Genomic DNA, 12,168 nt, shown 5'->3' with positions numbered 1-12,168 from the left:
GCTGCCCTTAGCACCGGCCACAGTTGATTGGGCAACACAAATTCTACGAGGCCCTCTGCGGGGTCACCACGAATGTCTGCTCCAGCATCTTCGAGAAAGTCGGCAGGAGCTGCAAGCAAGTGACTCCTCAGTGACCATTCGACACAATAGCTTTGAACAGGAATGCAAACTCGCATTCACGGATGCAGAAGAGAAGTTACAGGTGGGTAGCCGCGTCAGACCTCGTTGCTTCTACGCGCAGAGTAGTTCATCGGCTGTCTCGAGCATTCTTGCCGACAAACACCTGGTGGCTTGTGGCCTCTGTTTACTGTCCGACGATCCTTCGGATTGCGCTATTTTTATGACAGTGCATCCTTTGCTTGAGAGTTTGCAGACCCTCTCTCCGCGGCACTCAATGTCTCCTCTACCGGCTGCTGCTGCAGTGAACACATTTTGTGCATCGACGCCAGTGTCTGCTTCAAAAGGCCGGAACGTCACGGCTTCCGGGGGATCTGGGCCACAAGCTGAAGGATGCAATCCACGCATGTCAGGAAAGCGCCTGGCGGAAGCGTCACTTGAGCAAGAAACGCTCTCGAGGGTCTCTACAGAAGCATCAAATTCTGAGAAACCCGTCGAAGGACCACAGCCTCCCTGCAGCTGTAGCCTGCGAGTGGCCTTAGTCGAAGGAGCCAGCCGCGCATGTGACCCCGCACCTGACTGCCTTTGCCAGATACGGACAAGTCCTGTGGCCTCTAGTGTGGGCTCCACAGTACGTAATATGGTGACTGAGGCGGAGTTTTGGGAGTGCCCTGTAACTCGAACCTCATCACCGGATCATAGGGAGGAAGCCAATACGGCGGCTCCAGCGGAACAAAGTGCTTTGGCAGTTTTAGGTGCTCCACTGCACTTTCTAAAAGGGGAAGATACCGATGCAGGTGTCTCGGGGTTTTTCAGAGAAGAGGCAGCAGATGGACAGGAGGAAATTTGGGAGCCTGCACCTCTGGTGCTCGATGACGTCAACCAGGGGGCTGGGGGCTGGAGTGCCACATCCCTGCTGGGGAGTGCGGGCAGTCCAGCGTACACGCGGCAGCCTTCAAACAGAGCGCAGCAGAGCACCTTGTTCGTTCGGAGGCTTGAAAGTCCGGTCCAGCAGCTGGGATGCCGACGTGTAGTGTCGTCATCTTTGAATTGGAGTGGAGGCAGCACTTTCCTTGATGACGTTCGGACTGGGAAATGCGGCGATTTCTGGGCGTCGTGGGCCTTACAGCCACCCACCTCGAACTCGTCGGAAGTTTCTTCAAGTGAACTCACGAGGTCGGGCCTTTCCGCAGTGAGCAGAGGCATGCAGGCTGCGGAAACGGTTGCTGCTTCCTGTGTTACTGAAACAGCGAAAACGAGCTCCTCACAGGTGGCCTTCGAGCGGTCGCACGGAGCAGAGCATCGAGGTGGTATGCTGCCCGCCATGCGCTCAGAGAACCCCTGCGGTAAGCCCTCCAGAAATAAAGCATCACCGTCGCAGAGTGAGAATGAGAGGGCGGCTTCCCCACATGGAACGGCAGTTGCAGACTTCTTGGGGGAAGGTTGCGCGCTGTCACCTTTTGCAGAGACTCGAGCTTCTACGAGTGCATCTCGAGAGCGAGAATCATTCCTCTTCCCACTTTATTCTGCTTCCTCTGAGGCGAGCCGGAGCTTTTCTCCACAGGTAAGGCATCCAAAGCGGACGGATCCAGCGATTTCTCAACGTGCATGGGCCCCAGGCAGGGGAAACCGATGCGTGGCTTCCGTCATTCAAAAAGCACCAACCACCCACAGTGCATTACAGACTGCCCCGAGAGAGTCTGAGCGGATGGATCCCGGCTCCTTGGAATCTCAGATTTTTTCTCCTCATACTCACAAAAATGCTCCGGAAAGATTGGACATGAAGGAAGGCACAAAGCCACCACAGTCACGAATTGAGCAGGGCCAGAGCCGGATGAACCCGAGTAGCAGCCGAGCATCAAAGCGGTATCCTGGGAAGCTGTTGCCACTTCTCTTGGTCATCGCCGTTGCGTGTCCCATAACACTTTTCATAGGAACGGCGACTGCGTCCATAGTAGATGTGGGCGCTGGTTTGGGACTAAGCCGGTCTCTGAGAACGGCATTTGAACGATCTTCGTGTGATTTATTGGCGAAGAGAGATTCTAGAGGCGCCTTTTCCCGATGTGGAGGACGAATTATCGTTCGAAGGGAGATCTTAAGAACTCTTGAGAACGTCGTTTGTCCATCCAGGGGCGTCCCTAAAAGCTGCAGAAGGCTCCCGGGACTGTTTGTTGTGAGAGCGGTTGCCCTCCCTCAGCTTAGCAAGCCTCCCACGAGCCACATAATTCAGGTGCCTTCTTATCTTTGTGGCGCTTCGCAAGTGGTTAGCAAGGGCTGCACAGCTGAAGGGAGGCAGATGCAAGCCTCAAAGGTAAGAGTCATGGATATGCTGACCAATCTTTCTCACTGCGGAAACCCAGTGGTCGGCTGCCATATGGACTCCGCCTGGCTGCCCGCGCCGTACAGTCTCTGTATGCGTCGAGCAGTTCGCGTTGCGGCAGTGAAACCAAAGTCCCGTGGATCTATTGACAAGCGTTTTAAGGTTACTGCCACAGGCAAGCTCCTCTACAAACGGCCAGGCTTGCAGCACAACGCACATTCCAAGTCTGGGGCGAGGCGCACTAGGCTCCGTCGTGTGGCGGCCTTGAAGCCAAGCCATATTTCACGGCTTCTTGGGCCCTTAAGTCTACACCCTTAGCAAATGCTTCTTCTCACTATCAGCATGACAGCAGTTTGGTCTCCCTTGTTCCTTTGCTTCTTGGGAGTTACAAAGCCACACTCTGAGAGTCGATGTATGGCTAGCCCTGCTGCAGCAGTGATGTCCTCGGCCACCGAATATAGGTCTGTCGCGTCGAGCACTCCTGTGCCCACCTATTACAATTTGGCTGAGTGGTGGGTGCAAGTTTGTGCTGGCAGCTGATAATATTGCTCTGGAATTTTTTGGTGCAGAACGTGTTGAATCCGGTTCCCTTCATGGTTAAAATACTCCTCATCAGCATATGATACTTCACTGGGGGGGCGGTGTCACGTTGGCTTGCCCGGGGTATTGCACGTGACGTTTGGCTCAACGGTATTTAATTGGAGGAAACGCGGAGGTATCCATACAGTGCGTTACCCCGTAGGATTGCCTCACCTTTGGCACGTAGAGGTGGATCACTTTTTTTTGTAAATGAACATAACTTATTGATGGCGGCAGGAATAATCATTTTGCTGTATTTTAATGCGATCTTAAAGTGACCAATGTCTAGCGTTCATTACTACTAAGCCATTACACTTAACCCAGTGTTCACTGCTCCTGCAGTCCTATTACTGAAGGCAAGTCTATACAGCGTCATATTTCGGCAATTTTCAAGCGACCAGAATAAAACAATTATTGGGTGCAGGGTGCTCCAGATTATTCGTGTGAAAGTCATTACCAAATGCGCTGAGGAACGTCCATGATATTCCTGAGTCTCCAGGTGTCCACGGTCATGCGAGGCCCTCCGTTCGTGACCATTCATGCTCTGATTTCCGAATAACCTACCCATAATGGTTAAGAGACGCAGATCACGGGGAAGTGTGCACTTCAAGGTAACTCCTGTCAATATAAGGCTGGTCAAGAGTCAATGCAAGCCGCCCTTTTACAGGCATAAGAGCAATTTGATCGTCGAAGATTGCCATTCGGGGTCTGCTCTTGGGTTGCCGTTTCGGCCGCATCTGTGGGTTCATGCCTCCTTGCCTGTATATTCATAATGTATTGCGCATTGGAGCCCCAAACCCTAGTCCCTGCGAGTCCTGTTTACGCTTGAAGCTCCTTCAAACAAAGAAATTTCCTCTGAAGGTGTCAACTGCACCGCAACAACGCGAGCGCACCAGCTCTGTTGAACTACACAATTCGAATCTTCACGAATATCAGTGCATCTTGTGCTGTGTTAGCTGCCCAGGCGCCATCAACCAGAGCTGTGCTGCACATTCTAGCACGTATCTAGTACTTTTTCCCAGCATAATCGGAACAGTATATCTCAAGTGGAAGCGAGAGGCTCTTTTATCCCCCTCAGTTTAACTTGTTTTACTTTTTTGTGGTACTAAGCACTCCCATCTAGCCTTCCCACTTTTAGGCTTGAATATTGGTGAGCTGCAGAAGACTCCAGCTTTCTTCTATAGGGCATCACGTGGCTGCTGTAGACCTCCAACTATTGTCTCTTATTACCACGGTCATTTAGACTAAAGCAGGTCGCCTCAAAGAGCTTCTCTACTATCTGTTCGTTGGTAAAGTTGGCCCGGTAGACCATATTTAGCACTCCTTCGATGGCCACCATACAGCGGTCATCAGCCCCTGAAGAGCTTCAAATCTCCAGAAATGTATCAGACTAAGCTACATTTTCTTCCGTTATACTTATATCACATGAGAATGAAAAAGGAATCGACTGCTTGGTTTGTTTGTTCATATATCTTTCATACTGCAGAGCAGCGATAAATTGTGGTAAGGAGACACAAAGTTATTTGCATGTGCGCTAGTGGTACATGCACCTAGCTAGAAAGCTTGGAGTGCTTAGAGGCTGCTGCTGCGCGCACCATAGCTGTCTCGGTCCCTTCGTGTCTGGAACTTTGAGGGTGGAGGCACGAGAACGCGGGAGTTCGTTCAAGGAACACTCAATAGCGCTCTATTAGGCACGTATTCATTGGAGAGGCTAGTGTGGCAATATGGAGATTTGGGATGCGACGGTGGAGTTGGTAGCACCGCATGGTTCAATGCAGCCGCTCACTGCTCATGCACTGGTTGTAGATGCAGTGGGATGTCAGGCTTCCCTGCAACAACAGCCACATATCGATCAAAGTAGTTAAAAATTCAGTACTTTGATCTTCCTTGGCAACACTTTGGGGAAATACCACGTGACAATGAAAGTATACGGTGGCACAAAAGCCTGTCGAGGTGCCAGAGGCCGGTCTCCAAGCCAGAAAGAACACAGGAGCCTCATAGCTGGTAGAGGAGATTGAGGGGCAGGCAAGCGATTCTTCAAAGAGGGGAAGTGTGGCCATTGTACCAGCGCTTTTGGGCATGACCTGGTGCTGGTGCCAGAAAAGGACGGAAGGTGGAGCACGTGAGTGAGCTCTAAATTCCGAACAGGATTATTGTGAAGCGAGGTTACCTGATGCCTCATATTGGTCAATTAGTATCTGAGAAAATACACGGAGCACGCTCTCCTCGGCATTGTCTTCATAAAACTTTCTCACAAGCTCCCTATTCACCCAGGCAACAGACGCAGAACGATAACCCCCCCTCGTTCTCGTTAAATGAAGTACACCGGTATGACGCTAGAACTGTTTAATGCCATAGTTGGGCTGCAAAGGCGAGTTATGGGGAGCCTTAATAGAATTTTCAAGGACAGCTGGGTGCTTTATGTGTACAACTGCTTATTGCAGAGTAGCGGTTATGGGACACAAGGAAATGCAGTGTTGCGCGCGTCTGCGCTAGACTCGATGGGCAAAAAGCTCTGAATGATCAGAAAGCCCGTAGGGTGCAGCTTCGCGCATTCTAGGTGTCCGTCGCCTTTGATTTCTAGACCTCGAAGGGGCATCGACAGACGGAAGCAAGATTTTTTTTGCAAATACTCGACAGTTTCCTATTAGGTTTGTATTGAGTGTGGAGTTTGATATCTCCCTACGGAGACCTTGACTGGAGTATTACGAGGCAATTACTTTTTTTCTAAATTAAAGGCTGCGACTTTTCCCCGCTACTTAATATCACTCTACATGATTCCAACCTGAAAGGTGATCTGAAAACTAATTTGTTAGTAGTTGCTAGCCCCGTGCATTCCAGACATCTGCATGCCAGTTGATAAAGTGAGCACATCGACCACCGTGCAGTTTGCACAAAAAAGCTAGCCCTGCGATAGAAAAAGGATCGTATGAGGGCGACAGAGCCATGCGAGCAAAGCTTAGGTAGTTTCTTATACGAAAACCCTAGGTGATGAACTCATTCAGCGTAGCTTGCCCAGCTGCAGAGTGCACAAATTCAGTGTGGGCTCACCTCACAAATGGGCAAAACATCACAGCGGCTGCAATATGGATTGCCTGTTTTTACGCCCTTGAATGGGTTATGCGGCTTTTGCTGCAAGTCTAAGAGTGTCTCCTGAAAAGCGACCCGAGCTGCGACACGAACAGCTTTCGTGAGCATTCCTGTCACGAATAAAGCTCCTGCGCACCTTCCTTCTTGTACAGAACACTATTGTAGAATTTGGTAATAAGTGAGATGCATAGATATATCATGGCAAGGCACGATTTATTGTGTATCTGTGAAAATTTTTAAAGGGGCAAGACAGTTGCGCATGTTTCGTAGCAGTGGGGATCGAACATGCAGCCCTACCTCATCCACCGTGTTGTACCGCCGAAGAGATTCCACATCCAGAAATATAGTGTGTTTTGGCTTTTCACTTGGAAAGCGAATCTGTTCAACTTCTTCACCGGGCTTCCATGCACAGTTCATCGACATTAGCATTGAAGTCAACAGGTGCAGTGACCAGGACTTGTGCGCGCTCACTAACAGATAAAACCAACATTCTAATGAAAGTTACCCCTCCACTCTCCCATGGTTATAATACGTCTATGGATGGGCATGTATGCAGCTAGTGGAATATGGCAGACATCTCAGCAACGTCCTTAAAGGCAAAACAGGTCACACCACCTTGTTTTTTCGTGCTGTCCTTCTCCATATGGTAGGGGGGCGCCGAATACGTAGCACAGCAACTACCGGCAAACTACGGCTATCAACTGCAAACCGCCAGGGGCACATTTGTGCTCCAGATTTAGCTTTGTCCGGCGGAGCAATCTCTAGATGCAGCACGGAACAGATGGAAAGCATCGTGGGCTCGTTGGAAGCTCGATTTTTAAGAAGCTGTAATCCAGCCCGCTGCTGTCCTAGAGCGGTAGCTGTCTTCGTTCTTTTTGCAGCAGCAGTGTGCCTTTGCACAGCAGGAGCGTCTGCAGCACTTGTGCCACGTTTTTGCCGGCACCCGTTTCCAGCAGCGGCCGTGTCGAACCAGGCACGTCGGCGAGTTAGTTCCAAGTTCTTAAGCCCCACATTATCGTCTTGCTCTAGCATTGATTGTACCTTGCAGCCACCTCAGCTGCCGCTGGCTCTAATACCTTTCTGGGCTGCGCCACCCCCCGAGTTTTCCGAGGCATCGTTATCAGGGGAATGGTCCCTCCGAGGAAAATTGCAGGATCTACCAGAAGGGCATACAGCAGGCACATCTGAAAGGGATTCAGCTGCAGAATCAGTGAGAGCAGCTGCTGGTCCTCGTGCAGCAACAGACTTCCTTCGAGTATGGGATGCTCTGCATAGTGGCAAGCACCTTTCCCTGTACCTGTCTAGCGACCGCCTAGCAACCTTACGCATTCCCTCCTTCTGCCCCATGGTCAGCTACACTTTCAAAGGTATTTGGCAAGTGAGAAGGCGACCGTTACAACCTCCGCTCATGGAGGTAGAGCTAGGATTTCCTCCTGGCAGTCCGGAAGTCATTTTGGCTCTAAGTGCTCCTCTCAAGTCGGGTTCCTGGATACCTCACGTACCGCAGGCAGGGCCAGGAGAGGTGACGATTTCGTTTTCTCCCTTCCTCCCATGGAAGAGCCGTCGAGTTTTGGCGGTGGAAATATGTCCCCAAACTAACGAAGCGACTGTAGATGGTTTGTTGCAGTAAATTTGAATGATTGCACGTAGCGGCGCCCTAGCTGTCCCTCTCCCCCAATCTCTCGAACCCTGAGGAGCGCGGAGAGCGGGAAGGCGGGAGTCCTTTTGAATAAAATAAATAGCTTCCTATCAGGTTTTATCGAGTCTGCAGTTGAGCGTCTCCCTACGGAGACGTAGAGGAAGCGCTACATTCCACCTGGAACTTCGCCAAATGGAAGCCTTTCTAGGGTTCTGGACAAGTGGACAAGCTCCGCTGGCATGTCTGTTACCATTGAGTAACAAGTGAAAACGACCTCTATATTGCCCTTCCATCCCCGCCCATCTGATGGGCTATGCTCCCTTGCGTGCATTTCGGTTTCCGCGAGTATTACCAAGGTCCTAAGACTGGTTTGGTGTAGGTGTTCAGAATTCTTTCCATCTGCGAAAAATCTGCAGCACCAACCGGTATAGCAGTACTGCGCGTATTCTGGCACGAAGTACCTGAGCGTCCGTGTGCTGGCTGACACGCCATGCCCACTACATCGATCCTTGTGAAGTGCTTCTCTTTCCCATGGCCACCACTTTACCAGCATCCAAGCAGTTCGCTTTTTGCCCTCTACGAGTAACGCCACATTGCACATCAAGGCTCATCGAGAACTGACTATATGCCAAAGATGCAACGGGAACAACACAAAGAACTTCGGGATTTCGCCCTTCGTATACGGATGCCATGTGCAGCTAGCTCTGAGTGCTCAACATGTGCAGTAACACGAACTGTAGCTGTCCTTCTCCGCTCATTTAGAAAAAGCTGAGGGGCATGGGCCAGAGGCAGAGCGTGGGTGACCCAGTGCCCACCCACATATTCTGGTAGCTACTAGTATGAAATACCAATTCATCGGTACTACAGGACTGGAGCTAGGAAAATTGGTTGGCAGTTAGCCGCTGGTAACGGAATATACGGCTACAAGGCCGCAGTTTCCCGGACTAGGGTAAATGATCCGACAGTTTGTTGAAGGTAGTAATGCTAGTATGAGTCTGACAGGTGCAGCCTCCTAATGCGCTAGCGGAGAAGCAACGGTGTATTTTTGGCAGTTCGCAACGGGTCAATTCTATAATAATAGCGTCGCCATCGCGACTAAGTGCAAAGCGTCAATGTTTCGTCGTATCAGACTCCTACTGAATTACATCTTTGTCAGCGTGCAACAAGTACCAGCGTTGACAACCATAGTCGATTGCAGATGTGCATATGTCCTATGCGGGGCCCAGCCCACTAACCATTGGGCCCAACGCGGTACTTTGAACATAGGGGGTAATGCGCCATAGTAAAAACGGAGGGGGAGCATGTGGATTTGCCTGGAAAAAATGTAGATTTGAGCAGCGGGGTGCTGCAAGGGGCACAGGAAAGCGCGAGCAGGTCGTTGCTCGGAGCACATAACAGTGCCCATCATTGCTCTCCATCGTTCGTCATCAGCACCACCATAGGAAAGGGATTGCTTCACAATGCTCACGAAATGCCCTGGGAGTATTTAGATACAACACGCATGGGGGTGACGCATCAACAAACCCTAGGAGTTACACAATCAGCTTCCTACAAGCGACAAGAGCAGGGCTTGATAGCCAGGACAACCATATGAAACTGGTGGTCTCGGGAACACAAGCCTCAAAACTCTTCCGCAGCTGAGAAGCGTTCTCTGGGTGCACTGAATGCACGACCGACCGAACAGGGCAGCACTAATTGCATTCAGTACAAACACGGCACAACGGGAATCTACAGCAAACATGTGGGCCTGTTGCCTCGATGATATTGCGGAAGCTATAACAAATACTGTAAGACACAAAGTCGAATAAGGATGAAATACACATAAGCTGTTGGCGCTGTACTTGCATAACCGTGCAGAAATTGCTAGGGAGAGCATTCTGTGTGGCCGCCATGTGCTGGTTTTTCAGCTAAGCACAGAGATCATGAGATCTGGCCTCAGCAACGCGAGTTGTAACAGTTATCCCAACACTTTGTCAAAAAGTTAGTGAGTCCATTGGGAGCGCGTTCCTACGCACTCTCGGAACTACAGGTCTTGCCCTGCATGTACCTCGCAAACACAAAAGTTCCGCGCCTTACTCCATGAGAAAACGAGATTGGCAGTCGAATTAAGCGTCTAGAGTACCCCCGCATCTCCGACAAGCTTCCGCTCTTTCGTGCAGTTCCGGTGTCATCCATGTACACTTCGCAACCGCTGTTACTTGTAGGCCCCGTATTCTCTGGAACCGTGAACCGCGAACCTGGATCCGCCCCAGTACGACGGCGATAATGGAGCATTCGTCTATAGCGCCGTCGCGTTGCTGGCTTTGGGATACCTGCTGCTGTACAGGGGGGAGTCGCTACTGAAGGGTAACGATGGGGGAGCAGCCGCCGGCTTACACGCCGCCTGAAGCCAACGCAATGCGACTTTTCTGACTCGCGTTGTAGTGGCTCGGCGTTTTGTCGCTGTGTCCGAGAATAGTACTTGTTGAATCGCTTGGAACGAGTTGGTTGGGATACCGAATCGCACTTTTCCAGCAATCGCTGTTCTGAACAGCTGTTAGTACCTGACACTGAGCTGCATAGGGATCGCACCACCCGTTTCAACATTCGCGACTCCACGGTCCGAGATGCCTGTGACGCGACTATCAATCTTCCAGTATCGCCTCGGTGCCTCTGTGTAATATCCACAAGGGGGCTTAAGTAAACAGGCGACGTTCCATCATGGCTTCCCGCAGTATCTGCATCCTGCGGTCGACTGGCTATCTCCGGCTGCTGAGTGCCGGACATGACGCCACACAGGACTGACCCGCTCTCATCGTCGGGGTTATCGCTGAAAAGCAGAGCACTCCCAGAGGAGCTGCTTTCTCTCGCAGAGTATATTGAAACACTTGGCGAGGGTTCAGGTGTAACAGGCAACAAGAATTGTGAGGACTTCTGAAGAGGAATCCTAGGACCAGCCAAGCGTAACTTTGCGATGCTGGATTCTATGCCTCGAACTTCACTGCCAGCAGTAAAGCTAGGCCCGCCGACACTGGATTTTGGTGCGAGTTTTGGAGTCGGGGTCGCCCCTAACTCGGATTGGCGATCCAATGGTTTTGCACTCTCTTCGTTGGGCTGGCAGGCCCGTATCTCTGACTTGGGAGTACCACTCAATGACTCCCACTGAGGACGCGAGTAGGTACAGCAAGTGGGAGATCCCCAGTTTGGGGAGCATCTGCAAGCTGGTGCACTCTGCCACGTGCAGGCCAAAGGGGTTCCTGACGCCTTTTCGGGAATGGTAATGGTGCAAAGCGATGTCGTCATGGGGCTGCCTTCCAATGAACTGGAACATGGAGAATGCGGATGCTGCAGTGGTATCGGCGTACCTGGCTGGAAAGTTTTGCATTGTGTAGGTGGCTGGGATTCCTCCGCTGGAGCATACGACCTACTCCGCAAGGGTGGAGAGAATGCCGTTCTAGGTTCTACCGTACTGTCTTTCTTCTGCCACTCCCCAACGACTCCAAACAGCTGCTGCAAGTTTGTTGCTCTGACACCAAGGGACGGAAAGTTCGGAGCCTGAGCTGCCGGGACGCTTCTAGGTAGTACGGGCAGAGAGTCCACAGCTCCTGCCGGTGAACCATGGCACCTCTGAAGAGCCCAGTAGGCACGTACATGTGCTGACGTAGGAATCCTCACTGAAGCATCATGCTTCTTACAATGCCTGGAAGGTGGAGCAAACGTTTTAGGCCGTTCAGCTTGTGGCTCCAGCTCGGGATGACACTGCAGCGCGCAGTTGTCTGCTTGACGCTGCGAAGGCTGGATGGGTGGAGCATCCACTGGCCCCCGTCGTCCATCACCACTCACAATGCCAGGCTTTGAATGCTCCACTGCCACGAAGGGCGCAACATTGTGTCCAGAGGTAGGTCTTTTTTTCTGGCACATGGCAATGCCTCCATTGAGACTGTCAGTCTCTTCTGCCCAGGATGCGTCACCGTGTGTTGACTCCTTGGCAACCCCGTGTTCTTCAGGCGCATCGTTGTAGGGTGAATTAAGGGGTGCAGGAGATTCGGAAGCATGAGTAAGAGGCTCGAGATCCAGCTCCCCCAAAAATGGTGCTTCCGCTATGGGCTGGCCTGAAGCCGGATGTAGCGGAACAACAGAGGCGCTTGCAGGTTCTACGCAGGAACGCGTAGGGCACTGCGTCGCAGAGGCTGTCTGTGGAACAGCTTCTGGAGAGACAGTGCCAGACAGCGCATAAGCAAGAAGCCCTTGGCATGACTGCGAAGCAACATGGTTCGTTGGGGATTCCGGAGGTTGCTCTGGCAGAAGCGTTGAACTGCAGGCTCGCGTCAGATTCTCCTGCCGACTTTCTCGAAGATGCTGGAGCAGACATTCGTGGTGACCCCGCAGAGGGCCTCGTAGAATTTGTGTTGCCCAATCAACTGTGGCCGGTGCTAAGGGCAGT

General features: G+C 51.6%; 2 protein-coding genes across 2 annotated transcripts; one reads left to right on the top strand and one right to left on the bottom strand.

The window, feature by feature from the left end:
• The first annotated feature begins 6,656 nt into the window (after positions 1–6,656).
• LOC34623849 lies at positions 6,657–7,736 on the top strand. The gene is made up of 2 exons (XM_026334117.1): positions 6,657–6,962; positions 7,155–7,736. Exons 1-2 carry the CDS (start codon positions 6,657–6,659, stop codon positions 7,734–7,736), a joined length of 888 nt encoding a protein of 295 aa, XP_026189902.1.
• Positions 7,737–9,752: 2,016 nt separating this feature from the next.
• LOC113146530 lies at positions 9,753–12,164 on the bottom strand (the record flags this gene model as incomplete). Its single annotated transcript, XM_026334118.1, has 2 exons — positions 9,753–9,768; positions 9,868–12,164. Coding segments are annotated over 2 exons (2,313 nt in total), but the record flags the coding sequence as incomplete, so codon positions are not given.
• Between the last annotated feature and the right edge of the window lie 4 nt (positions 12,165–12,168).

This window comes from Cyclospora cayetanensis, unplaced genomic scaffold (assembly GCF_002999335.1).
Source record: "Cyclospora cayetanensis isolate NF1_C8 unplaced genomic scaffold, CcayRef3 CcayRef3_contig_362, whole genome shotgun sequence".
Lineage (NCBI taxonomy): Eukaryota > Apicomplexa > Conoidasida > Eucoccidiorida > Eimeriidae > Cyclospora > Cyclospora cayetanensis.
Note: the sequence above shows the minus strand (reverse complement) of the source record. Positions and strands in the feature narration are given on the sequence as shown.

Bases quoted from the DNA above. Each gene is read 5' to 3' on its own strand.
- LOC34623849 (XM_026334117.1), top strand. From the start codon at position 6,657: ATGCAGCTAGTGGAATATGGCAGACATCTCAGCAACGTCCTTAAAGGC. The intron at 6,963-7,154 runs GTAGCTGTCTTC...TGTACCTTGCAG, and splicing joins CCCGCTGCTGTCCTAGAGCG to CCACCTCAGCTGCCGCTGGC.